The following is a 27,130-nucleotide window of genomic DNA, read 5'->3' as shown; positions in this document are numbered from 1 at the left end:
CAAGTGTGCACACACTCCAAGCAGAGTCGAGGCCGGGAGTCAATAGGGGAAATCCACAGACCTGCTGGGCCGAGAGCTCAGCACCACAGCGCCCCAGGGCCGCTCCCCGCCCAGCCCGTGCTCTCAGGGTTAACACTCCCCAGCCCCAGATGGAGGCCGCTCAGGTAGGCGTGAATCTGCGGGGATCCAGTTCTGGCTGCACGGAGCAGTGGGAGGGGCCTGGCTGACCACTGGCTGGTGCTATAAAACTCCCGGCTCCTGCCACACTCTGCGCCTTCAGCTGCACATGTGTGCAGAAAGGAAACGCCAGCTGTGACCGTGAGGGGACTTAACCCCTTCTGGGTCGCCGAGGCTGGAGGAGCGGAGGGAGAGGAATCCCAGCGCTGCGAAGCAGGATCTCGCTCTGAAAGCCAGCAGAGGAGCCCCAGCCTTCAGGGGCAGGCGGCAGCTCGCCGGCTTCGGGGCTCCAGGGCTTTCAGGGAAGGAGGCAGCATGAGCGAGTGGAGCTGAGTCGTTCGGGTGCCGGAGGAACTTTGGGAAGCCTGTTCCTGGCGGTGCTGCCTCGCCGTTGCCCGTGCCAGGTGCGCCCCGAGATGTCCTTCGCCATGCTGCGCTCGGCCCCCAGCCGGTACCTCTACCCCGAGATCAGCATGCTGTCCGAGGACGAGGAGAATGGGAGCGAGAGCTCCAGCTCCGAGGAGAAGCCCTACCACCTGGACGCCGGCCCCTACGGCCTGAAGGGCGGAAAGCGCCGGAGCAGCAAGAAATCCAATCGGCTCAACCGAGAGCCCAGGCAGCGCCACACGGCCAATGCGCGGGAGCGCGACCGCACCAACAGCGTCAACACCGCCTTCACCGCCCTACGGACGCTCATCCCCACCGAGCCGGCCGACAGGAAGCTCTCCAAGATCGAGACGCTGCGGCTGGCCTCCAGCTACATCTCCCACCTGGGCAACGTGCTGCTGGTCGGGGAGGCCTGCGGGGACGGGCAGCCCTGCCACACCACCCCAGGCTTCTACCACCACAGCAGCAGCAGCAGCCCCCCGCTGCGGGAGAGCGAGAACTCTCAGCCCAAACAGATCTGCACTTTCTGCCTCAGCAACCAGAGGAAGCTGGTAAGTGGCTGCTCGGACTTTCTTTCTGCACCCTCGGGGGTCCTCAGCTAGGCAGTGGGGGAGCGACGAGGACCCAGCCCAGAGCGGAACCTGCCCCTCCAGCTAGACCGTGGGGGAGACGGCAGGGCCGGAGTGGGGACCTAGCCAGCAGGAGGGAATTGCGCTGACATTAGCTGGGGAGATCTGGTGCGAACCGGACCCCTCGGGCAAGGCAGGAAGAGCCACAGCCAATGCCGCTGCCCCCCCCAACATACCTAGCTTCTCTGCCCCAAGCCCCTGCCGGCTGCTGCTAACTCCTGCCCTTACTTGCGGGGGTGAGCTCTGGGGTGGGGGCGGGAGCGAGAGACTAGCTGGGGGCAAGAGATTACTCTTAGGAGCTCACAGATTCAGGGGACGGCCAAGAGCATCTGCAGAACGCAGTCTCCTCATTAGCGCTGCACAGGCAGACGCCAGGAGGCGAACTGGCCCAGTCTCCGGCACTGACCATCTCTAGGGCTTTAAGCATTTCGGGCACAGGCTCCCTTCTGCCCCACCTGCTCTAGGGAGCCACAGCTCCTGCTAGCCAGCTCCAGACCCTGGGGAGCTCAGCACATGCCTGCAGAGCGTGGCATTTAGGGGAGCTGGACACACACCTGAGGGGGTGTGGGAGAGAGAGGCACTCGGAAGAACTGGTACCAAGCTGATGGCCCCTTGAATGCGCCTGCCAAGCCCCACTCTGGTGTGCCCCTCTTGGCTACTCAGGGATCCATGTCCCTGCAGGAAGGGCAGCCATGCCAATGGGCCTGCACCACGCTGCAGAGCCAGGACCTGGCTAAGCCAGTCTACGCGCCGGTGTCTGGGCGTGGTTCTCCTCTGGTCTCCCAGGGCGGGTCTCAGCTGCGACGGGCACGCAGCTCCCCAGGCAGGGCAGAACACTCAGTGGTTTGAGCATTGGCCTGCCAAACCCAGGGTTGTGAGTTCAATCCTTGAGGGGGCCACTTAGCGATCCGGGGCCTGGTCCTGCTTTGAGCAAGGGGTTGGACTAGAGACCTCCTGAGATCCCGTCCAGCCCTGCTACTCTATGATAACGCTTGGGGGAACGTGGCCTCTGCCTGGCACCTGCCCTCTGGCAGTGATTTCACATGCCCGGCGCTGACCTGCTGCCCCGGAGTCAGGCACAGCATGGCTCTGCAGGGACCCCCACAGCCCACTTCAAGGGGTCCCAGCGAAGGGGGAGGCAAGAAGGTCCTGGTCTCACTGGACTAGGCACATGCACCCACACCAGCTGTTCGGCCGGGACTCCCTGAGGAGCCAGACCCCCGCACCCGAGCCCACCAGCTTGCAGAGAGACATGGTGTGGGCAGCTGCCCCCGCCCCTGGAATAGCAGAGAGGGGGCAGGAGCAGCAGCACACCCGTGAAGGAGAGCTCTGAGCCCTGGGCAGGGCTGTCCCACACACAATGGGAGTGTGGAGGTGAGACCCCTGGGGCTGGGGCTCACCCTTGTCAGAGGGGCAGGGAGGGGAGCGGATCTGCAGAGGACACAGTCATTTCAAGCCCCCAAGGAGAGGGTTTTTTTTAAAAGCGTCCTGCCCAGGCTGCCCCAGGGTGCTCACGCCCTGAAAGGGGGCAGGTGGAAAGTTCTTGCTCCTCGTCTTTAACATTGGAAGTTCAGGACTTGCCTGCCAGGGTGGCCTGGGGCCCCGCGGGAGCGAGTGATGGGCTGAGGAAGTCAGCCCAGAGTTGGGCAGGAGAAGGGGCAGTCCCAGCACCTGGGTCACCCCAGGGAGCCTGCTGCAGGGAGTTACAGAGCAGCCTAGTTCAGGTGCCAGAGGCTGCAGCACCGCTGATCAAGAGTGAAACCCGAGTGACAAACAGGCAGGAAACCCCAGGCAGATCTGTCACGCTTGCCAGCAAGGGGGGTTTGAAACCCCTCTGTGGGTCCCCTCCCCAAGCAGACACACTCCAGAGGGGCTTCAGGGGCGGCTCCCTGCCCAGTCTGACCAGGGCAGAGAGCCCATACGTAAGCCTTGGCTACACTGGCACTTTACAGCGCTGCAACTTTCTCGCTCAGGGGTGTGAAAAAAAAACCCCTCTGAGCGCAGCAAGTTACAGCGCTGCAAAGCACCAGTGTAAACAGTGCCCCAGCGCTGGGAGCACGGCTCCCAGTGCTGCAAGCTAATCCCCATCAGGATGTGGAGTATGTGCAGCGCTGGGAGAGCTCTCTCCCAGCGCTGGCACTGCGACCACACTGACACTTCGGAGCGCTCCAAGTGTAGCCATACCCGTAGCCTCAGGGGGCCCAGAAAGCGCTGGCGACAGGGAAGGGAGATTCATGAGCAACTGGGGGGCCTTGGAGAGAGCCCACAAACATCCCTCCCCTCCCCTCCGGTTACCATAAACCAGTGGCGGGGGATGGGGGGGGACGACAACAGCAAGGGTCCACCTCCATTCAGTGCTCAGAGACAGGCCTCCCCCGAGAAGTGACCCAGGTCCCGGTGCTGGACTCAGCACCCTGCGTTGAGTGTAATCAGTCCATCCCCCCATGGCCAGGGATCTCAAAGCACTTCCACGCACGCAGGAATTCAGCCTCCCAGGCCAGCCCCCAAGGCAGGTCGGCAAGATCCCATTTTACAGCAGGAAGCCTCGTACCCAGCAGAGCTGCAACGGCCCCACCTTCTGATTGCTAGCCCTGGGCTGTGTCTCCCACCATCCATCCGCCTTCGCACAGCACCATCTTCTGCCTCTTCACCCTGATTCCTATAAACCACGTCTCGTTAGAGCCGCCTGTGCTGGGCACCACCCCATGCCAAGGGGCACGGAAAGGTTCCGCTCTGCCCAAGTCCTCATCTGAGAGCGGCAGCTTTGTTTTACCTTTAGCTTTTCTAGACCGTTCGCTAAGATTTGGCCATTGGCTGGAGTCTCACTTAGGCCGGAGAAAAAAAGGTGTGTTTGCCAAGGGGTAAATTAGCACGTTCGTTATCTTGCTCCTGGACAGCTGTGCTGCGAGGGAAGCCCTGAGTGAGGGCAGAGTGCTGATCGTGCCTGGTCTCCACGGCAAATTCTCCCGCAGGAGAACTCCCTGGGCTTGTTATCTTGCTCTAAACCCCCACCCCTGCTTTCAGCAGCGAAGACCAAGTCTTCAGTCACGGGGTTTTCAGCACATGGCAGGTAGTGACATGAATCTTCGCGGCAGCTGTAAAGACAGCATCACGGAGACCTGCCGCCTGCTTGACACTAAGCGGAAGGGACTCTCTTGACTGCTGAGTGCTTGAACGATGATGCTATCCACAGTCTGGAGAAATCAGCTCCCTGTAAACCCACTTTCCATGCGCTCTGAAAACCAGAGCCGCTGCCCAGGCACATGCCAGGGATCAGACACAGGCAGGAAGAGCTCAGCGATTCAGACATAGAAAACATGTGTCTCACACACACGAGATCCCCTCACTGCAGAGCCCATGGGGAGGGCAATTTGCCCATGTACAGACATTTACATTAGTTTATCGGTACGTGCCAAGTACGAGATCCCCCCTGTAAAGAGCTACATGCGGAGGTTTCACTGGCGGCTCTGTGAGTCAGGCGGGGAGGAGGTGAGCCCACCAGGAAAGGAGCCACGGGAGCCGGATGCAAGGCGCAGGGAGAGCCCAGGCCCTGGCTAGCTTTGCCCTCACTCCTCCACACACCCTCACCCCAAACGAAAAGGGCGCAGCTCGGCACGTAGGGCAGGGGCTGCAGGAAACCAGCAGGCTTGGCTCCAGGCTGGGGCTGGGGAGGAGAGCGTGGCACACAGAGCGGAGACCCTCGCTAGCTGGCAGAAGCCACGCAGTGAAGCCTGAGAGGAGCTCAGGCAGGGTAACCCACCCTGGTCTAGGGTCCCGCACAGCTGCCAATACCCCCTGGGGGGTGGGACCTGGCACGAACCAGCTGACGCTCCCGCCGCGTCTCCACCACAGGCGCTATGAACACTTCTCCGAGTGGATCGGTGCGGCTCCCAGCCCACCGACAAAGGGGTGACGCGGTTTCCCACGGTGGTGCTGTGACTCTCACCTCAGCACCCAGGGCAGTAGACGTTCCCATAGTGCGAAGAGCCTCTGGTAAAGTGATTCACATTAACCCCCGCTCCCACCAGCCCATGCCACACTCAGCTACACGCCTCACGCAGGGCTGGCCGACCCTAGCTGCAGGGGTAGGGCAGGGCCTTCCACTGCACCAGGACTGAGCCTCCAACATGCGGCAGACGTGCGGGTTCTTTCCCTACCTGCCCCAACACATGGCCGCAGCTCCCACTTCTTTAATGGGGCAGGGACCTGGGAGGGAGGGTTTGGCTCCATGACCCATTTGTGGCTTGTGGCAGATTGCCACCCACCCCCTGCTGCCTGACGCACACGCAGCGCTAGGGAAGGCGCAGGCCAGGTGGGAGTGATGGGAAAACACGAGGCGTGGTGTTCCTACTCGCCTGGGTCTTGTGAGCACAGTACGGGGAGAGGGGAAGCAGGGCTCAGCTCTCGGTAAAGAGCACACCTCCTTCCCGCCTCCACGCACACACTGCGCCCGCTCTGCCGCCTACAGCCCCCATCACACAACCACCAGGGGTCACCCAATGAAATTAACAGGCAGCAGGTTTAAAACACAAGGCAGTATTTCTTCACCCAACGCACAGTCAACCTGTGGAACTCCTTGCCAGAGGATATTGAGAAAAGACCTAGATAAGTTCACGGAGAACAGGTCCATCAATAGCCAGGGTGGACAGGGATGGTGTCCCTAAACCTCTGTCTGCCAGGAGCTGGCAATGGGCAATGGGGGATGGATCACTTGATTCCCTGTTCTGTTCATTCCCTCTGGGGCGCCTGGCACTGGCCACTGTTGGCAGACAGGATCCTGGGCTGGATGGACCTTTGCGCTGACCCAGTGTGGCTGTTCTTTTGTGCTTACAGCCCGTTCTCCCAGGGAGCTGCACTGCCTTGGCACGGGAACATGGGAATTCCCAGGGCCCCGGGTCACCGCACTGTGGTACACGAGCAGACCCCAAAGAGCCGAAGGGAAATGGCTCTGACCAAGCCCCCAGCTCCACGTGCTCTGATCACCAGGGACTCGCAGGGGAAGCAGTGTTACAGGTTCCTCGGCTGGTGCATTAGTGATTTAGAAAGGGACATTGTCAACGCTCTGTCCTCAGGCCCCGGCAGTGAGACGGGAAGGGTGGCGGCGGAGCTGGTTGGTGTGTCCCCACCAAACCTCGGGAGCTTCTCTGCTGCCCTGAGTTGAGCCAGTGACAGCCCATTTCCCTTCTCTTCTGGCCAGCGCTGCACCGTAGGGCTGCAGACAGCCACGGCGGGGCAGGACGATCCCCATGGGAATAGCAGTGCTGGGCACGGCCGTCTGCACTGGGCCACGGGACAGCATAGGGGTGTCCCCCTCCCTCCCCAATCTGATTTTGGAGCAGATTTGAGCTGTACAGAACAGCAGCTCCCTGCCAGGCCCCTGGCTGAAAGCACCTGCCTGGCTCTGCCATTAGCTCAGGAGAGAAGCTGCTCGTGGGACGGACCTGTGGATAGGCCCTGGGGCAGGCAGGCCCCAGGCTCTCCTCAGAGCCAGTCAATGCCCTACTGTCCGGGGGAACGGGGGAGAGTCACCATCTGCTCTGGAAAGATGGAGCAGGGGGCACACACAGAGTTCACAGCCAAGAAAGCGAGGTCTCGGGGCACCAATGTTGGGAGCTGAGCAGCCTCTAAAGGCGCCTGGGGAGCAGGGAAGGCCAGGAGCAAGAATAAGGCCTGGAAAACCCGCTTCAGGGAGAGATAGAAGAGGCCCTCTGTGCCCCCGCCCCCGGCATACCCCCCCATGACCTTCCCCACCGGCTGGAAAACCACCTGCACCCCGAGAGATGCCCGGCCCCTGGGCAGCATAGCCACGCCAAGCCTCTGGGGCGACTGGGGCAACCACTCTGCTATCTGCTTCCACAGCTCCTAGCGCATCCGAGCCAGGCGCCCCGCCCTGCCAGGCCCCTCTGCCCTCCCGCGGTTGGAGAGCACGGCTCACTGGGGGCTGCCCTGCAGCAGGGCTCAATGCCAGTAGGCCACGTGACTCAGGAGCAAGGGCTCCTTACTCTGGGACAATCGTGTCCACACAGGAAGTTACTTAGGAAAAGCAGTTACTGATTGGCTCCGTGTTTAGCTAGGCCCTTGGGAGGGACATGGGAAAACCTAGGAGATCCCCCTCCCCATCGCCACTGATGAGCCATGGACCCCCAAGTCAGTCCAGGGCGCAATCGGACAGACGTGGGGGAGGCTCAGCTGATGGCTCTGGAAATTAGGAGTGGCATGCAGGTCGGTGCTCTTCCCACGCTGCACAGGGCTGGCATCATGCCCCCCATTCACAGCATGGGGGCTCCTAGCCAGGCCTCAGGAGCAGCTGGCTCAGGCCACTGCTTGCGGGTACGAGCCATGCAGGGCTCCTTGCTGCCGACTGGCCACTCAGGGCGGGCGGGGCTCGGCGAGCTGTGTGTGGGACGCCGATTCGCTGCCTCTAAGCCCAGGCCTGGCAACGTGATGAAGGTGCACAGGCACCGGACGAGTGGAGAAGGGGCCGGAGATGGGGTCACGCCCAAGCCCTGCCATGGCCAGTCCTCACACCACCGCTGGGACAGAATCATAGAATATCAGGGTTGGCAGGCACCTCAGGGGATGTCTAATCCCACCCTCTGCTCAAAGCAGGACCAACCCCAACTAAATCAGGAAACAGGCTATCACTTAGCCCCCCACCCGTCAGTCCCCGGGCATCCTCCCCAACGGGGCAGCTTACGCTGCAAACAAGCCAGGCCTGTGGGAAGCACTAGCTAAGGGTATGCAGAGCAGTCCCCAGCCCCAGCAAACCCAACACAGCACCGAGGCCGTGTGGGGCTGGCGGGTCTCTCTGCTCTGCAGGGCCAGTGGGCAGCCCCACCCCAGGGCTCCTGACCCGTCCCTGGGCGAAGCACACAAACCTGCCCAGTGGGGCGCCCCGGACAGTTCGGGGAGGGGCAAAGAGCTGGGATGGGGCAGACCAGTGGAGCTGCCAGGGTAACTGGAGGGCGACAGCGGCTATTAGGAACCGATGGGCCAGGGCTGCAGAGAGAGGCCAGCTCTGCCTAGCGTCCCAGCACTGAGATGGGCAGCGTCCATCACAAAGCTCAGCCATCCCCTCGGACGAGGGGGTGCCGGCCTGGCACCGCAGGGAGAACAAGAGGCAGCACAAAGGGTTTCTGTATCTGCAGCTTGGCTGGCCCAGAAAGCTCCACCCCAGGGCTGCTGGGTCTCTAGGAGCGGCTGCGTGGGGGCCACAGCTTGGCAGGAGGTAAAGTGGCACAGAAAGCGGAAGAACCAGCCTTTTCTTGAAGAGCTGGGGGCACAAGCGAGGGGAGTTGCTGAGCAAACCACCCAAGCGAGGCAGGACGCTTTGTTCTGATCCAGCTTCCCGAGGCAGGACGAGGAAGAGACCAGGAAGGGGACAGCCGGACAGGACTGGCACAGCCGGCACGGACCTTACCCCTTGCCCACTCTGTGCCATTGGCACCCCTCCAGAGAGGGGAAGACAGAAGCTGGAGGAGGGGAAACGATTAACCCTGGAAATGCCCCTGCCCTGGTGCCCAGAACAGACCGAGTCAGCCTGGCACTGGCCTCCCTGCTGGTAACTGTGGCCTGGAAAGACCTGGAGGAGGGAGGCCAGAGCTGCAGGACAACCAGATGCCCTGGAACCCACAACCTGCGATGGGCCCAGAGAGCTTGGCAGCCCCTCGGAAGGCACTGGGGCGGAGTAGGGGACGCATCCCCCCGCACAGTACCGGCGACAACACCCCACACCCCTGCAACGCCAGAGAACCGCTGCCTATCCCAGCCGGACTGTACTGGAGAGACCATGGCTAGGAACAAACTGGCTCCAGCCTGAATGACCCTTCCAGCCGCCAGAGCTGGTTACCGCCCCCCATCTGTGGTGTGGGCACCCCGAGCGCCAGTTCAGCAGCCTGGGGGTGCTTTACCCGCCTCCCCCAACTCCAGAGTCAGGGGCGGGAATGCTGACAGTTCCCCAGGACAGGGCTGGGACTTGTCCACCCAGCATGGCCTGGTGTAGGCAGATTCACAGCCAACGGGCCTGGGAGGGACTGGGAAGGGTTTGGGGTTAAGCAGCGCGAAGGGGAACTCACAGGTGCAGTGCTGAGAAGCGACTTGTGTCTATTCTCTGGGTAACACCAATACAAGCCATGGCCCCCGCAGCCCCGTAAGGAAAACCCACACTCTGCTAAGCCTCCCCGAGCAGAGCTGGGACTTGGCAGACACTCCCCCGCAGGCATTAAATCACTTGCTAAGCCCCGGCACCTGAGGATGCCCCAGCTGCTGGGTGGGGGGGTGCAATACTAACAGCTGGCTAGCCTGCAGTGGAGCCGCGGTCTGGGACAGCGCTGGCCTTGTGGCTCTGTGCGGCCAATGGCCCAGCAGCTGGGCCTCCTGCAGGTGGGACAGGAAGGACACGAGCACCCGGCCCAGACTCTCCAATGCCCAGCGTGGTAGCCGGAGTTCTGAGTCAGCTGGCGTCCCTTCCTGGTGCATGGCAGTTGGATGTCTTTTCCTCCCCCCAGCCCCCGGATCTGCAAGATGGGACGGCTCCTCAAGCCTGTAATTTACTGTTCCTGCTGCACTTAATGGCAGCGGAAAGGCAAGGTGATAGGGGAAAAAATATGAGGCGGGATTTTCCGAATCCCCATTTCCTCTCCAGACAGCACGAGAACTCCTGGGGCCTGAACATCTGGGAAATTTAATTTGACCATTTTGGAGCTGAACTCCCCTTCCCTCCCCTCCCCACCCCCCGTCGGACCAGAGGCTGATGTGCAGTAGCCGGGAGCCGTGGCGGTGCAGCAAACCCTGCCGAAAGCTGGGGGCCATAGGAGAATCCAGCAGCAAGCAGCGCAAAGACGCAGAACCGCCACCCAACTCCCCACCCCGGGGGCATGGCCTGTGGCGGGCGAGACCCACCCGAGGTGCACACGTGCCCCGCAGCAAAGCCCAGCAGTAGAGCAAGTCCTCGCTGAGCTGCCTGCCCCGGTCAGCGGTTCTCTCACCCTCGGTTACTTGCTGGCCACTGCCGGGGAAGGGAAGGCAAGGAGGGGTTGTGCCTGGGACGGTTTTGTGACCGCGCAAGGTGCTTCATGGACAAACAAAGGGCCCGAGCTGTACCCCGAGGAGTACAGCGTCAGGGCCTGACCCTGCTGTTCCACAGGCCCCAGCAGACATCAGTGGCCACCAGAACGCAGGGAAGGATGCCAGGGGGGAGACGGTCTGGGTCCAGAGAGGGGCTGTGTTAGCCACACAGCTCTCGGACTCGGGGGAGCGCTCGGGAAGGGGGCAGGCAGCAGGACAGTCCAAAGACAGGGACATGACGCTGGGGCAGGGAGGTGAGTCTGGGCATCGTGCACAGAGAGAGATCAGACAGGGGAACAGGGCGAATGGGGCTGTCAGAGCGTAGCCAGGTGATGCCTTTAAATGCCCAGCATGGCAACCAGGGCAAACGCAATGGGAGCCCTAGGGAGAGCCGACCCCCCCAAGGAGATGCCTGCTGGAGGAGGGGGGCTGGCCAGGCTCCCAGTCCAGGGCATTTTTCTAACTCGGCCTCTCCCCCTTTGCAGAGTAAAGACCGAGACAGGAAGACGGCAATTCGGAGCTAGGCCGTTTCGGAAAGGAGGAGCGGGAGGAGGAGGGATGGAAAAGCCACACACACCAAACAAAGACACGGACATTTCTGCCTTCCCCCTGCTGCCACCGAGAGCTGCACCCGGAGGAACGCGCCGGCCCCGGAAACACCAAACATCCTCCTGGCCGGGCTGTGGTAGCAGATGGCAGACAGGACCTGGGAGCTCCAGAAGGCTCCGCAGATGGCAGGACTTCCAAGGATCACACCCACGGCACCGGGACACGGCGTGCGACAGCGAAGGCAATGCCAGTCCCCGCCCAGTGAACCAGAGGGGCGGAAAAGCTGATCTACAGACTCCCTGGATGGGAAGTCCTGCCCCAACATCAGGGAATGACCCAGGACTGCTCCTGGGGAGGGAGTGAGGCACTGCCCTTCGCCGGGTTTTGTCGAGCAGCGCTAGAAAAAACTATGTACAAAATACCCTGCTCCTCCGCCCTGTCCCGTACCGAGTCCCAGGCGCTGTGTTTGATCAATACATGCTGGTGGTTCATGTCATTGATACAATAATACAAAGCCGGACTAATTTGTATAACTAAAATGAATATGGTTGAGAGACGAGGCACAAGCTCCCTTCCTTCCAAGCCCTGCCCTGTGCCACACAATAATCCTCTAGCTTCCCTTCCCCAGTGTCTGCTCACAACCTTCCCCCCATCACCCGGCTCACAGAGCTCTGCGGCCCGGCAAAGCCCCAGGCTCTGGCCACAGAGGCATTGCTGCTTTGGGGGAGCGAGTGGCCAGAGCACAGGACTGGAAGCCAGCAGGGCCTTTCGTGCAGACCCGTAATGTAGCCCCCATATGGCCCAGTTAAATGCAGCTGGAGACCCAGGTAAAAAGCAGGGACTCAGTGAAAACCAGATGCTGCAGCCGAGCGTAGTTTCCTGGGGAAATAAATGACACACATAGGCCTCGGCAGGATCAGTTAAAAGCGCCAGGCAGAGCAAAAGCTGCAACAGGAGACTGCCCTAAGCCTCTTGGGCAGCAGGTGAGGGACTCTAGGGTTTTCTGCTGGTCTGCAAAGCTACCCCTGCCCTCCCAGGCTCAGAGAGGCTGGAGAGAAGCACCCTCTGGAGTCAGGGGGCCGCAGAAAGTGCTGGGCTCCCACTCACGTCACCAGCAGACCCACAAAGCCCACAGCACTGGGGTGTGTGTGAATAGCAGGGGCTAATCTATGCTTAGCCAAAGGGAATGTACTTTACCCAGCATGCTTTGCACCGAACCTGTGTCCCCCAGAGCACTCACTGCAACCCCTTGTTTCTGAGAGGCTCCAGGCTGGCAAAGATGGGGCCTCTCGTGGGAGCATTCACAGCACTAGTGGCCCCGGAGCCAGGCTCTGCCGGGGGTGACTGGCCAGGAGGACAGATGGGCAGGCGTAGGAAGGAAAGCGAGAGGCCAGAAATGAGAAGGTGAGGCCACAGGGGAGCAGCAGCACACAACATGGGCGGTGGGAGGACAGGAGCTGGATGGGAGCCTCCCCACTGCCCAGGCAGGAGAGCATTCCCTGCCCCGAGAGGGGATGGGGCTGAAGGTCTTTGCACCAAAGCCCTGGCCTCACCCCAGAGGTGCATGGCTGGAACAGATGGGACACTGTGCCTGGGCTGCCATCCCTACCCAAGCGTAACCTCGGTGCCAGCACATCACAGTATGCCCTGCTTGCTGCTAGTGCTAACCAGCCCCCAGCCAGAACAGACAAGCCTGGGCCGCGAGAACCCTACAGCATGACACTCCCGCACCAGCTCTCCACTCTGCCGAGCAGGGGTGGGTACGTCAGAATAGAAAGAGGGAGAAGGGGCGTCCAACGAGACTCCAGCCCAGGCTGTGAAATACCCAGGAGGAGCCTGGAGATTAGCACCCCCGACCCCATTCTGTGCACAGGGCAGAAGAGATGATGCCCATAAATATAAAAGGAGCAAGCACCACAGCTATTCACCCACCCAACGGGGCTCCTGCTCCCCAGGGCTGCTCTTGGAGAGACTGTCAAGGAAACAGACACCCTGGGTGTTCAGGACAGTCCCATGTGGGGGTGAGGAGCCAGGCAGAGCATAGGAGGGAAAAAACTCAAGCCATGGAAAGTGAGGGTGGGAGGTAAACACATTCGCCGGCCAGGAAGGCTCAGCGCTGGGATGCAGACGGGCCAGGCAGAGGAGGACATTTCACTGGCTTCCCTCTCCCGATAAATCAGTGCAGAGGAAAACGGGATTTGAGTTTCTGCTCCTGGCGAGCCTGGGCCACAGAGCAGGGTGGGCTCACCTGGCATGGCCTTTCCCTGGCAAAGGAGGCCGTCGCAGGATGAGCCGGGCTCTGGCCTTGCAGCCACAAAGACAGGCTGGACCTTGGGATGGGGGAGCGCATTCTCCCTGCCGGTCCGCGGGGCTGCTAGCTACATAACCAGAGTTAGCAGCTTGTGCTAGTGCAGACAAGCCGGCTGAGCGGAGCAGGGACGTGACACGAGCCCATTCCCCCAGCAGTCACGCAGCAGGCAGAGCCAGTCCTGTTTCAGGCCTAACACGGCTGAGGTCTGGGGGGCACCTGAGCCTGACACATCCAACATGCCCAGGATCCAGGGCTGGGGGTTTCAGGTGGGCACTGGGAACCACTCAGCTTTACCTGGCTGGAAATGGTTATTTTGTGCATTTCATTAGCAGTGGCAGGGCAGGAGAGCGGGAGCTGGAACAACTCTCGGCCTCCAGCGCTGAGCCTGGCAGAGGTGGCTGCAGGCAGCTCGGGCTATCGTTAAAAATAAGCGGGGAGGGGGAGACTCATTCAGGGCAGCGTTTTTAGATCCTTCAGATCAAGTCCTCAGGCTCGGCACGTGAAAGGCATTTCCCCATTCCAGCAGGCGGCACCAGCTGATGCCCTGCACCCGCCAGGGTCAAGGGCCGCGGTTTTACAGATGGGACAGGATTAGAACCCGGGCCCCCAGACACGGCAGAGTCTCTAGACCGTGCTGCTGTGAGCGCACACTGTACCTATGGCTGGAAGGGCATTTCTCATACAACCTCCTTCGTTCACATGCTCCCAGAAGCATTCCTTGGGGGTCGCAACATCACGGGCCCAACCAGTGAGGAGTGCGTGGAAGATGTGTGGGGCTTCCCCCCGTGTGTGCGCCCCTCTCCTCAACCCCAGAGGTCCCACTAACCACTTCCGTACAAATGTACCAATAACTTCACCCCAGGTGAACGTTACAGCTGCCAACCTGGGGGCAGGGCTGGCCCTCCAAGGAGGAAGCAGAAGCAGACGCAGAAGGGAGGAAGAGTTTGCCGTGGGGTAATTCTCCCTCTGCAGCGAACTGCGGGGTCCGAGCAGCATGGGGGCTGGGCCCAGTGCTGTGTTACTAGCTGGCTGAGAGTCCCAGTGATTCGCAGGAAGTGGGGGCTGCAGGGCCCTGACTCCCCCACACTCCTTGACGCTGGCACACTGCCGCGCACTTCCACCCCAGCAGAGGTGAGCGCCCCAGGACATGCTCCCAGGATTCATGAGCCAAAAGAGTATTTCCAGCCCTACAGGTCGGATGAGAAGAAACTGCCCTCAGCGGCAGGGCAGCACTGCATCAAGCCAGCCGCTAGCTTCCAGCCCATATTAGCTTGGTGATGGCGCAGGTAGGTCCAGGACTCTCACAACCGCAGCTCAAACTGCGGGACAGGCCTCCCTGTGCCTCAGTTTCCCATCTGTGCAATGGGGATGGCAGCTTGGCCCTGCACCCCAGGGATGTGGGGAGCAGCTCAGATACTGCCATGGGCCCATTGCCATAGTATCTCAGGGACAGGTCCAGTCACTGAACTGGGTTTTCAAAACCTGGGTCTAAGGATGTGCTGGCCTCTCAGCAGCCATGCCAGAGGCCCACCCCCCCGCCTCCTTCCAACCCTCACTGCTCCAACACCCCCTCACTGCATCGACCCCCACCCATGGCTCCCAGCTCTGCCCCCCAAATCTGAAAGTGTTGTGTAAACTCGTGCTAGGGAACTGCACATCAGGAACCTCTTGACCAAATGACCCAGTGATTTGCTTTCCTCTGATCACACTCAGTCCCATTGCCCAGGAAAGGGGTGAAGACTGTGTCATGATCTCGTTACCCAAACGGCTAACCTAAGCCCTTCGCCATCTCTGTGTAATGAATGTTGGTTTCCTTAACAACACTGAAGGCAAACTGGAGTGTGGACTGTAGTTCACTTTATAATTCCACTCAAACCAAACACGATGGTTTCAGGTCAGACGTTCCAGAAGACGCCCCTGCCATGCACAACACACAGTCCCTGAAAGCTGCTCAGATTCCCAGTGCAGGGTGCAGCTCAGGTTCAAGGACCTCCACATGGGACCTTGAGCCGACCAGCTACCACGATAACGGACTGTCGAGCCCTGGTCTCGCTGCACATGTGCACTTCACTCCTTTCGCCGGGTCAGGTAAGCTCAGGCCAATCCGGAATTACAAACTTTACCATGAATAACTTTTTCAATGCTGCCCACCCAAAGAGGCACTGGGGGCCATGCAGTGCATGAGAGAAATCGCAAGGGCCTGAGATCGGTTTGGGGAGGAGCTCCAGGTGCATGCAAGAAAAGAGAGAGATCATTAGAAACAGTCTGTGATGTTCTGAACATCTGATTCTTTCTGGGGGGCTGTAGCCTGGGAACCCCTTAGTCAAACGCCCCCCGTTTCAGCCCACTAGCCTGACCCTACATCGCCATGAGGAGCAGGATGTTTTACAAGATAATCCACGCGAGAATCCGGCTCTTACAGCACGTAGAAAATCAACCTGCAAACAGACGACACTCCTCAACTCTGCCGCTCTGCTCCAGCATCCTATAGGCAGGGCAGTGGTGCCCGAGCCTGGAGCCCAAGGGCAGGACCTAATCTCACAGCCTGGCCAGGCCCGGCCTTTATATGGAAGTGCAGCTCCAGAGAGATGGAGAGACGGTGGGGGGAGGGGACTGATTCACATTTAACCAAGTCCCAACGTTTTTATCTCTCAGTGTCTCCCCCCCGCCCCTTAGCACAGGCCTCGGAAGATCTTTGGGGCAGGGACTGTGCGCGTGCTCTGCCTATCACACCGTGGGCACTACTGGCACACAGTAAGGAAGTGGTGTGGATTCTGCAGGGCAGCTGCATTTGGCCTAACGTCACCAGTTAGCCAGCCCTGCTCTTTGAGGGTCCAATCCTGCACAGGGATCAGCGCCTCCCTGGAAACAAGGCCTTGGCACCGGGAGGGGAAAGCAAGTCCCCAGAGCGTCCCGGGCAGCTAGGTGGGAATTAGTTCAGTGTGACATGGCCAGGACAAGAGGGCAGTTCTCCACAAGCCAAGGGCTCTAGTCTCGGCCGGGCCCCCCTCGGTGCCACGCTCAGCACCACTGAGCAGCAGCCATGGCGGTAACCATCCATGGCTCCGATCTGGTGTGAATTAGGGACGCCCGAGCAGCAGTAGCAACCCGAGCCGAAGCCGTCACCAGTTCTGCTGCCTGGGGTTTCTGTCTGTGTCTCACCCCCCACACACACGCGCTGACCCCCTCTGCTCCCCAGCGGGGCTGGGATGTCTCAGCAGCAATCTTCAAACCAATAGCAGAGCCACCGGGCCTGCCGCCAGCCGCGCAGCTTTATGGCACTTTCATACTTGTTAGCCAGACGATCGCCCAGGGATCATTCTCCTGCCAGCGGCCGCTCCGAGCAGCCACTGCTCTGCTCTGCTCACTGCTCTGCTCCCCCCAGCCCGCCTTTATCTTTGTTCCCCCGGCCAGCCTCCCAACCACAGCCCTGAGTCACCCCCACTGGCACACAGGGCCGATGGTAACTAAAAACATTCACCACCGGGGGTTGGGGCCTGGACGCAGGAGAAAGGGGCACACCCAGCACTCTCTTGATCCCCCCCAGAGCCCTAAAAAGCCAGCTGTGTTTAAAGCGGAAGGTCCTGCGCTCAGTCGAATCTGCTGCCAATCACTTCCATGCACGCCTCCCCGCCAGCTGCCTTCCCTGCCGTGGGGCACTAAACCAGCACAGGTGACAATTCCAGGTTAGCCGCGAAGGCCTTGGAATGCTCTCCGAGAAGAAAGGGGACAGCCTCTTTAAAGGCACCTTTCTGGCGGCTGGCGACACGCCGCCCTCAGGGCCCTGCAGCCCAGCGCGCCAGTCTCTGTCGCAACCGTACGGAGGGGTCGCAGAACCCCTCCCTGCCCATCTCCCACCTCCTCAACAGACTCGCACGGATCCCATCAGGGCACCCCCCTCGGCTCCTCCACATCCTCATCTTAGAGCTGCTCGGCAGCGACCACTGGCACACACAGCCCCAGGGGCTCCGAGCGGGGGACTGCCTCAGGGCCGGGATCGGGGGGACAAGGAGGACTGATCAGACAGTGAGCACCTTTCAAGGGACACTCCAAGAGAAAGCTGGTCACTGCGAGGACGGGCCGCACAGGAGACTGGACCTCACTCCCCGCCCTGGGCGCCCCTGCCACGGAGTGTGGGGGAGTCCGGCCCTGCACCCCTCTTCCTGGGAACCACAATGACTCTTGGCCAGCCAGTAAAACAGAAGGTTTATTGGACAACTGGAATGCAGGTTACAGCAGAGCTTGCAGGCACAGTCAGGACCCCTGAAATCGAGTCCTTCTGGGCTTTCAGGGTGCTTGGATCCCAGCTTAGGATCCCCTGAATTCCGCCTCACAGCCCCAAACCCAAACTGAACTGCCCCTCCTCCCGCCGGCTGATTCCTTTGTCCAGCTTCCCAGGCCAAGGTGCTAACCCCCTCCCCTCTACCTGGCTCAGGTTACAGGCTTAAAGATCCTGTCCCTCACCTAAAGACATCCTCAGCTCTCCCATCCCCACACCGACAGCCCCTACTCCATCACAGCCCCACACAAACACCCGGGAAATCGGACGGGCTGTGCCACTCAGCTCTCTGATCTTGAAGTCTATGAGTCTAGGTATGACTCCAGAGCACTGCCAAGGACTCAAAGCAAACGGCGAAACGACAGAATGAACCAGTCTCTCTCTCTCTCTCTCTCTCATTTCCCCAAGCTCTGGTAACCTTCAGTGTGACAGAGAACAGAGGGGAAACTCCCCGCCAGGGACTGCCAGCCCAGGACTCCCCCAGGACTGTGCAGCCCCGTTCTGGAGGGGAGAGCTAGACTAGACTAACACCACAAATCTGTACAGCTCCTACGCTTCCCGGTCCCAGACCTTCTCCCTTGCTGCACTCTGGGGCTGGAAGAGACGGGGTGCGCACCTAGATACATGTCACAGACTTACCAATACCAAAGGGCTCAGCTCCGAGGAGGAGGGAGCAGGTGTGTGGGGAAGGAGAGAAGCAGGTAACATTCAAACCACAGAGTCAACAGGAAGGCGTCTAACTCCCAACACCCCTCATTCGGCAGGGCTGCACACCCCGCACACATTGTGGTAAGGACTGAACGACAGGCGGCAGGATACAATGGGACAGTCTGCAACCCCCGGCGGTAACAGAGCTTCGGGATCTAGTCCCCTACGTCAGAGATAGGAAACAACAGGAAACGCCTTCACTTGTCTTTGCCAGCAGGTCACCGACTGGCGGGGAGTGACTGGTGAGGGAGGTACGGTCCCCTCGGCTTCCCACTCGGTTCCAACCCACGGTTTCAAACACCCCTCAGTGTCTACATTTCAGACTCGCGTTTCTCCAAACAGCAGGGACAGGCCCACCTGCACCCCCAGCCTTGCCGCCGCTCAGGTGTATGCCCAATCCCTGCTGGAGCAGCTGTTCCTTCCAAGAGGAGCAGTGGGGGCAAAAGACACATCTGGCTTCGAGACTAAGCTTGACCAGTTTATGGAGGGGATGGTATGATGGGATAGCCTAATTTTGGCAATTAATTCGTCTTTGATTATCAGCAGGTAAGTATGCCCAGTGGTCTGGGATGGGATGGGATCTGATTTGCTACAGAGAATTCTTTCCTGGGTGCTGGCTGGTGAGTCTTGCCCACATGCTCAGGGTTTAGCTGATCGCCATATCTGGAGTCGGGAAGGAATTTCCTTCCAGGGCAGATTGGCAGAGGCCTTGGAGGTTTTTCGCCCTCCTCTGCAGCGTGGGGCACGGGTCACTTGCTGGAGGATTCTCTGCAGCTTGAGGTCTTCAAACCACAATTTGAGGACTTCAATAACTCCGACATAGGTTAGGGGTTTGTTACAGGAGTGGGTGGGTGAGATTCTGTGGCCTGCGTTGTGCAGGAGATCAGACTAGATGATCATAATGGCCCCTTCTGACCTTAAAGTCTACGACTCGATGACTCTTCCCCCCACACCGAATGCAAGAAACCCGACCGGCTGTTCTGAGTGAGCAGAGAACGGAAACAGTCTGGAGATGCAGCACTTACCATGCCCGCCATCACCCTAAAGCTGCCTCTGCCCCCTCTGGAGGCAGCTGTAGCGCTGGCCAGGTGCAGACACAGCGTGGCCAGAAAAAAAGCATGCGCCCTGCCCACAGTACAGTTTCTGCCACAGGTGGAGCTGCACCAGGGCTGAATCTGGCCAGTCACTGGGGAAGACAAGGCCTACGTTGGTACTGCTGCCCCGTTCTCTGCCCAGCCATGGGCCATGCTGGACCTCGGTACAGCCGCAGCAGAGCAGAGCAACACCCCGAGGGCAGCAGCTGGGAACGAATGTCTGAACCTGCTGAGGGGCCCGAGGCAGAGCTGTGCAGCGGGAAACAGCCCCCAGTCCATTCACCACAGGAAGGGTCTTTCCCCAACCATCTCAGCATGACCAATGGGAACTGGCTACGGGCCGTGTCTGCTCAGGGCCACTGGAAAGCAAACAGGGAGGCCAGGACTGCAAAGCCCAGTTCAGCCGGGCTCCTCCTCTACTGGAGAGAGAGTGCTCAGAAGCACTGCGGCTTAATACATCCCACACGGCAGCCCTCCCATCTCTTGCAGCAATGCATTCTGGGACTTCAGAGCACCTACTCCACCACACTGGCCATCACTATTTTTAATTTCAAGGTCACTGGCTGCCAATTACTCGCTGAGTGATGGGCTGATCCCCAGGTAAACCACAAGGGCTTGTTTCAGGCTACAAACGTTTATGTCCAGAATAATCTTTACAAGCATGTTACCTGCCCTGAGTTAAGCAGCAACGGAAGGAATCGAGTGCGGACAGTCCCCGGTGGCCAGCTGCACTGCTCACGCAGGGCTCTGGGAGAATTTCCAAATGATGCTCTGCAGTGGGGCCAGTGGGGGCAGCCCTGTGGCTTCCAGCGCAAACAGCACCAGCCACACGGCCCAAAACACTGCATAAGGGACGGGCCCGCTGGCACCACCAGCTCCAGGCGCTCTCTGCAATGGTGGAGACAGGGCCTGGCCAAACCGTCAGAGACCCAGACAGCCATGGCCGGCTGCAAGCAAGCTGTCAGCAGGAGACGATACCACTCCAGACCTGCATGTAGGTCACAGGGCAAGGGAAGGAGGTGAGAGAAAGGGCCGCGTGACCTGGAGCATTAGCCCGATGTGCAAAGGTGCACGCCTGGCTCCAGGCACAGCTGTTCTGCAGCAGGAGCTGAAACCCTTTACCACAGGTGTTTACACAGAGGGGGCTCGGCCTGGCTCTGTCACTGAAGTGGTACTGGTGGGTGGGGAGCCCCATGGCAAGAACGGGAAGGCTGGCGCTCCCTGGACCCCCCTGCCTGCTCTCAGACGACACGTCAACAGGCAGATCAGTCCAGCATCTCACTGACTGGTGCCAGAGCCCTACCCGCCCACCTGCCTGATTGTTAACTATGTCGCCAGCACCACCAAGCAGGGCCCATTCAGAGGGCCCCAGGGCAGGGGAGCCCGTCAGAGCAGCAGCAGCAGCGCCCACACCTGGGGTGACAGTGCCCTTCTCGCTCCAGCACGGGCCCCTCGGGCCCCAGTGCTGCAGACTCTCGGTGGTGGGGTTTTCTCCCGGGCGAACGCACGCACTAACCAGGATCTCTGTTTACGAGCGCTCGGCCCCTGCTCCCACGGGGCGAGTGAAACACTCAAAAGGAAAAACAAGAAAGCCCAAACACACTGAGGCAGCAGCGCCAGTCCAAGGCTCCAGCTCTGCTCCAGGGATCAATTTCCCCCAACCCTTGCACAAGGCTGCGGGGCTCCAGGGAGCTCTGACAACAGGAAGCCAGCGGTGTAATTTTGAAGGAAATTCTCAAAGCCAAGCCATTAAGGGCTAAAAAGGAGGCTGCATCCAATCCTATTGGAACAGAACAAAATAAAACACACCATAATGGCAGGTTCAATATTGAGAGTAACCCAATTCCAGATTTCCTCCTCTTAATCCTCCAGGAACCCGCAGATGGCTGGGGAAGGGGGGCTGTGCCCAGCCAGTTGAACAGGGGCTGTTTCTGCCATTTCCCCCCCCCCCCCACGCTCTGAAACAAGGCTAGCTACTGGGAAGCATCACGGGAAGCGGGCGGCGCGGATGACTTCCAAGTGGAGGTAGAACTGGAGACAGGTACACGGGCAGGACTGCTCCCCCCGCCTGTGGTCAGTTCAGCCGCCAGGGAGCTCCATCTGAAAGGGGCCTGGCCCACTGATTGCCTCGGTCTCCGCTTTCGTAGCTCTCCGGCTCCATACTGAGCACCCTGGAGCCCTACACCGATGCAACATTCATCTTGCTGGTTAAGAGGAAGTCCACCATCACATACACCTCTTCTGGTCTCATGCACTGGGATCAGACGCGGCATATGGGCCATGCCTCCAACCCCCTTCAAATCCCAAACCCGGCAGACGGGGATGGACCCACTTACACCCTACCACATTCCACTACTTTCTCTGAGCTCTCCCCACTTCCCCGTGCAGCTGGGTGCACCGTGCATGCAGGGAGGTTTGCAGGGTAGGAGCTGCAGACTCTAGTCACCAGGATCTGGGTCTGAATGAACGTGCACAGGCCAAACCAACCTGTGTCAGCCTGCAGAGCTTGTCCATAAAGCAATCTCTGGAGGTAAGGCAGCACTGATTCTCCTCCCCAGGGCTCGATGCACCTTTCCCAGAAACCCTTGTGTCACACACTCCTGGCAGAGAACTGCCCAGCACCCCTGGCCCAGGGGCATGTGGGCACAGGAGAGGCAGCAGGTACCTCTGAAAGGGCTTGGGGAGACCAGAGTGCTGGTTCCGTGGTCTCTTGGCCCCTGCTGCCCAAAGCTGCAAGCCTAGATCTGCTGGCATTTCCTCTGAGACGCCATTTCCTCTGAGATCCCTGGGCAGCAACCTGGGAAAGCGGTGTCCCGGAGAGAACGGCCGCAGAGCCGAGTTTCGCCCTGAAGCACCGTACTCCCAGTGAGCAGCAGTGGGCACCTGCCCAGGGCTGTGGCGCTAGCCACACAGGTAGAAGCAGAGAACCCCAGGGTCCGAGGGACTGCAAGGGTCACCGAGTCTAACCCCACCCAGCAGGGGAAGGAGGGTGTAAAGAGAACGCCCAAGAGAAGCCAGAGGGAAGCCCTTGGCCTGTCTGTGAACGTCATCCTCCCTGTGGAGTCGGGAAGAACCTGGGCAGGCCTAGCTAGCTCCAGCAGCCCGAAAGGACGTGTTCCAGCAGCGCTCCAGCTAAGCCATGCAAAGCACACCTGTCACGGCCGGGCTGGAGGCTCCAGGCCCACGTGGGGGCGGCGCGTGGAACGGGGAAGGGAGCAAAGCTGCGCTAGCTGGCTGCCTTTGCAGAGTTGAGGGACACGCCAGCCATGCACCTCCTTGATGCGGCTGTCGCTCCTCCAGCGGCACTTGTGCGATCGCACGGCGGACAGGGTGTCGACATGTAGCAGACCTTCCCCGCAGAGAGGCTAACAGCTGCGTGGCACAATCTGCCATGTCAAGGGTAGGCCCCCCCACCCCCGGAGTTGGCCTGCACCAGCCAGGCCCTCCGCTATCGACTACCTGTCCCCATGCACCAGGGAACGAGCTGCCGCGCTCATCATCTGATCCATCACACGGCGCTCTGCCGGCATCCCTGCTTCGCACCTGCCAGGAAACACATGTGACCCTGCTGGCGCGAGCGCCTGGCAGCCGTTGCTTCCCCTGATTTAGCTGCTGGTAGGTGTTTTCGCCCCTGCCCGGGCTCGCACACTCAATGCCTGCCAGGTGCGACTCCCCAGCACCAGCAGCAGCAGCAGCCCTGGCTCCAGGGCCGAGATACCAACACGGGCACAGGCTGCCACTTCCCTGGGCTGAAAGAAAGGAGCCCGTCAGACCCAGCAACAGGCCGACGACACCTTGGAGGGGGCAGCGGGTGCTCGGGGGATACCCCCCTTCCGCCCCATGTTGCATTTGCCTGCTTTAATCCTATTGTTTGGAAAGCAGGCCTCTCCCCTCGACAGCAGCGATCGCTTCTGGCTTGGGCTGTGCGGTTTCCCTCCAGTGCCGGACCCCACCCCCCCGGCCTCCATCTCCTCCCCTTCCCCCTTCCAAAGCAGCTCCAGCTGTCAATGGCTCAGATTGGAAGTGCAGGTATGGGGCTGGCTTGCTGCCCGGCTCCCTTGTGTCTGTCTGGTGAAAGAGGAAGCCAGTCCACCTCTGGAATTCTTCACTCTCTCCTCATTCCTACTCTCCCCACTTCTCTCCTGGGGCTGCGGGGTCAGTCTCTCTCTCTCGGTCTCTCTTTTTTCCCTTGCCCCTATCAGATTACAATGCAGGCAGTGTTCACTCCAAATCCCCCACTGCACGTTAATTCTGCTCCTCTGTCTCGAACTACCAAACTGCCTTCCTGTGCCTCCTGTCTTTCCAGGCCTCCTCCGCTATTTTTTATCTCTGACAAATAGTGCACGTCAGCTCCAATTGGAGCCAGTGGGATGGGGAAGGGGCTGGGGGAGCAGCCTGCATCCCAGGAGGAGAGCAAGCACACAGGCATGCGGACCAGAAGCCAGGGGCCAGATGGACAGCACCAGCGGTCCCTCCTGAGAGCTCAGAACAGACGCCCTGGCCCCTCCCCAAGCCCTTGGCTGGTGTGTTCAATGCAGTGTTGATCCCAGAGTCCAAAGGGGAGGCATCAGAGTCCAGTGCTTGGAGCAGGACTCCTGGGTTCCGTTCCCAGCTTTGACACAGACTCTCTGGGTGACCACGGGCAGATTACTTCACCCCCGTGCCTCAGTTTCCTTCTCTGTATAAGGGGGATCATACTAGCTGGCCTCCCAAGGTGGCATTATGAGGCAGAGCTGTAAAACGCTCAGTGGTAAGTAGGAGCAGCACAACCTTGGGGGACAGACTCATGGGGCGACTGCTCAGGGGGCAGGTCTTGCCCCCAGATCGAAGCTCTGCTGGGTCCCACAGCGGGGGTGCAGCAGGAGAGCACTCACCAGGCCCCAGCTTGGGCAGGAGACCTTCCACAGAGGCCAGGCAGGACAAGGATGACAGCACAGGAAGGGACCGGGAGCAGGGCTCTGCACCCCTTTTGGAGTGAAGCAGGTCTCAGCTTGCCTCACCCGGGCCAATGGCTTCCCTCTGCAGGGAGGGGGTGGGCAGCAGAGCTGGACTGCAGCTGTCTGGTCTGGCTGCAGGCTCCCCCAGCCCCACACCCCTGTAAGTAACAAGCCTCTGGACGTGCAAACTGCCCCCCAGCTGTTCTCAGAACACACCTGGCTGACAACCACAGGAGTTACTTTCCCAAGCATGCTCGGTTGCTGGCTCTGCTCCCTGGGGACAGAGGGGAAGGGGCAGCAGGTCTGAGTCCTGGAGACCCCAAACCTGGAGGAGCTTCTCATAGCCAGGGGCCACCCCATCCTCCTCCCCAGCCCTGTCACAGTCACAAGGACCGGGTGGCAAAGGCAGAGCGATGGCAGAGGGTGGAGAGCACAGGGCCCGCTTGACACTAGCATGGAGGGGCAGCCCAAGGACACAGCCGCCCAGCATGCAAGGTGCCCGTGACCTCCGACGACCCTTTGGCAGGGCTGGTCCCCTACCGGCTATCTGCGCCCCCGTGGCCAGGCTGAGCCGAGTCCGGCCATCGCGAACGGCAGCTTCCCCAGCCACACTCAGGGAGCTGGGCCCCCAGCATGGAAATTGCACCGTAACACGAGAACGGCCACACCGGGCAAGAGCAATGGCAGGCGCAGCAGCTGGGGCTGGGGGCGTCACAGGGAGTGACCAGAACAAGGTGATTACTGAGTGACCCAGCCCCCGTCAGCCCCTCCCAGCTACTGGCAGTCGGAAGTTGAGGGACACCCAGGGCATGGGGCTGCGTCTCTGCCCATCGGGGCCAATAGCCATTGATGGATCTATCCTCCAGGAGCTGACCTCGTTCTCCCGTCTCTCACCCAGGATGAGGCGGGTGCTGCTCACCGCTGGGTGTCTGGCCTCTCGGGTGCAGGGAGACTGGAGCCGTGTGAGGAAGAAGCCCAGTGCACAGCCCCGGGCCCCCCAGCCTGGTAGCAGAGCAGGGCCTGGAGCAAACAATGTTCCCCTGCAGCAGCACAAGAGCAGGGGGAAGCAGTCCTGATGCCACCACCTCTCCAGAGCCCAGCTCCCCCACAGCTAGGGCTCGCGGGCTCCCTGTGCCATGGACCCAGGGAGGAGGCGGGGGTGGGGGGAGACAGAGCATCTCCTGGCAAAGAGGCGCGATCAGCTGGGATCCCCCACCACACACAGGAAGCTTTAAGGCAGTTAATGAGGGGGAAAGCACTCACTTGCTTCCTCTCCTCCCAGACCGTAGTGGGGACGGCAGAGGCTGCCTTGGTGCCCTCCCCCAGCCGCAGCCAGGCCTGATTTATGGAGGGTTGTTTTCTTTAGCAAAGCCAGCTGTCAGCGGCTTTCCTGTCGTGCCTCTTACCCTGCACCTGGAAGGGCCATGGGCCTTGGGGCCAGACCCCTCTTCCCAACGGGCTCAGAGCTAGATCAAGCGGCAGGAAGGCACGCGGGCTCCGGGCAGAAGGCTCGCTCTCCCACCCCACACTACAGGCAGCACCCAAATGCAGGGTCCCCCCTCGGCCCAGCCCCACACTGAGCTGCAGGGGGCCTCTGACCATGCTCTGTTCAGGCCAGCGTGACGCAGCCAGGACGTTAACCCTCAAGGGAGGGTCAGAAACTCAATTCTGCCCCAAGAGAGGCAGATCTGGAGCATGGTGCCCAGCAAGCGTCTGAGTCCATCCCGGCGGGGTTCACGCCACTGAGCGGGGCAGAACCGGCTCCCAGCACATGGTACAATTCAGCTGCACCAGCGGGGAAGCCCCAGGCGTCCCAGCTGCTCCAGGCAGCTCCAGTGTGCAGGTAAAGGGACAGCGACCGTCTCTTAGCGCTACCCCGTGTCGTTCCTGAATGCCCCTCCCATCGCTATTCCTGTGGCTCGCCCCTGGAGGCAGGGCCCCTGAGAAAGGCACAGCAAAGCAGCCGAGGCAGCCACTGCTTAGCCACAAGCCAAGGGGACCCCTCTCCCAGCAGGGGACCTTTCCGTGCCCAGCTTACACCCATGCCCCACAGCACTGCCCCTGCTCCCCAGATGCCAGCAGCCGGTGCTCGAGCCTGTCCACCCTCCGCTCACTTACTGCCGCAGCGGAAAGTTTCCCTCTCCCCAGCCACGATTCCTTGCGTTTTGGTTTCTGCTCCCACAAGCCCAAATCATATGTTAACCTTGGCAGGTTCCACTTTCTGTTTCGACACTGGTTGGACATATTCGTTCTCGACACCTTGGGAGCTCCGAGCGCCCCGCGGCACGCCGCCTTCCTCACTTGAGCCCAGAGCCTGACAGGAGTCTCTGGGACGTCACTGTAGACATGGGGACACTGCCTCCATGGCTGACGCTGTTCATCCACAACCCTGCCGGGGGCTCGCAGAGCCCACAGGGAACAGCCCGCTCTCATCACTGTAGAGGGAGGTTGTGGTAAGGGACGATCACAGGGAATTGACACCAGCACCTGAGGCGGGGACCTCCCCCCATGCCCTGAGCTTCTCCACCGCCCTGAGCTGGACACTGGTTGCTTTATGGGGGATGGAAGGGGACACAGCTTTCCACAGCCTTGCTCAGCACGTGGGGCCAGCCCAGCTCAGAAGCTGCTCCAAGTGGCTGCGGCCGGGAAAGACCCTTTGGGGAGGGGCTATCTCCATCCCACCCCCCCCACCCGTGACTGCGCCCCCACCATGGCCACGCTGCTCTGGGGGCAGCAGGTCAAACCCCACAGTTCAAGGCAGGGCCGCTAACGAGGCATGGGCCAGAGGGCATGCCGGGGAACACTGCATGGGAGGGATGTTCGGGGTTCCCTAGCGGTGGGAGGGGGGAAGGGGGAACCCACACAAGACAGTTACTTGATTTTAGGGTGGGGACTGGGCACTGCCAGCCTGAGCCAGCTGCTGCCAGCACCCTGCGCTGTGCCCAGACGCCGAGCGGCAATCTGATCTGCACACACGCAGTAACTCCTCTGGG

The 27,130-nt window shown here is 60.6% G+C and overlaps 2 protein-coding genes across 2 annotated transcripts in view; one reads left to right on the top strand and one right to left on the bottom strand.

Annotated features, from left to right (window-relative positions):
* Nucleotides 1-27,130, bottom strand: part of BOP1 (BOP1 ribosomal biogenesis factor) — a 98,880-nt gene that overhangs the window by 23,729 nt on the left and 48,021 nt on the right. The window lies entirely within an intron of this gene.
* SCX (scleraxis bHLH transcription factor) lies at nucleotides 594-11,082 on the top strand. The gene is made up of 2 exons (XM_050939479.1): nucleotides 594-1,115; nucleotides 10,745-11,082. Exons 1-2 carry the CDS (start codon nucleotides 594-596, stop codon nucleotides 10,781-10,783), a joined length of 561 nt encoding a protein of 186 aa, XP_050795436.1. The 3' UTR covers nucleotides 10,784-11,082.

The sequence above is a fragment of the Gopherus flavomarginatus genome, chromosome 2 (genome assembly GCF_025201925.1).
Source record: "Gopherus flavomarginatus isolate rGopFla2 chromosome 2, rGopFla2.mat.asm, whole genome shotgun sequence".
Classification (NCBI taxonomy): domain Eukaryota; kingdom Metazoa; phylum Chordata; order Testudines; family Testudinidae; genus Gopherus; species Gopherus flavomarginatus.
The sequence above is the reverse complement of the archived record's forward strand: the minus strand, read 5'-3'. Positions and strand labels throughout refer to the sequence as shown.

Excerpts from the sequence above, each read along its gene's own strand:
- SCX (XM_050939479.1), top strand. The coding sequence starts at position 594 with ATGTCCTTCGCCATGCTGCGCTCGGCCCCCAGCCGGTACCTCTACCCC. Across the intron at positions 1,116-10,744 it reads TCAGCAACCAGAGGAAGCTG|AGTAAAGACCGAGACAGGAA; the intron begins GTAAGTGGCTGC and ends CCCCCTTTGCAG.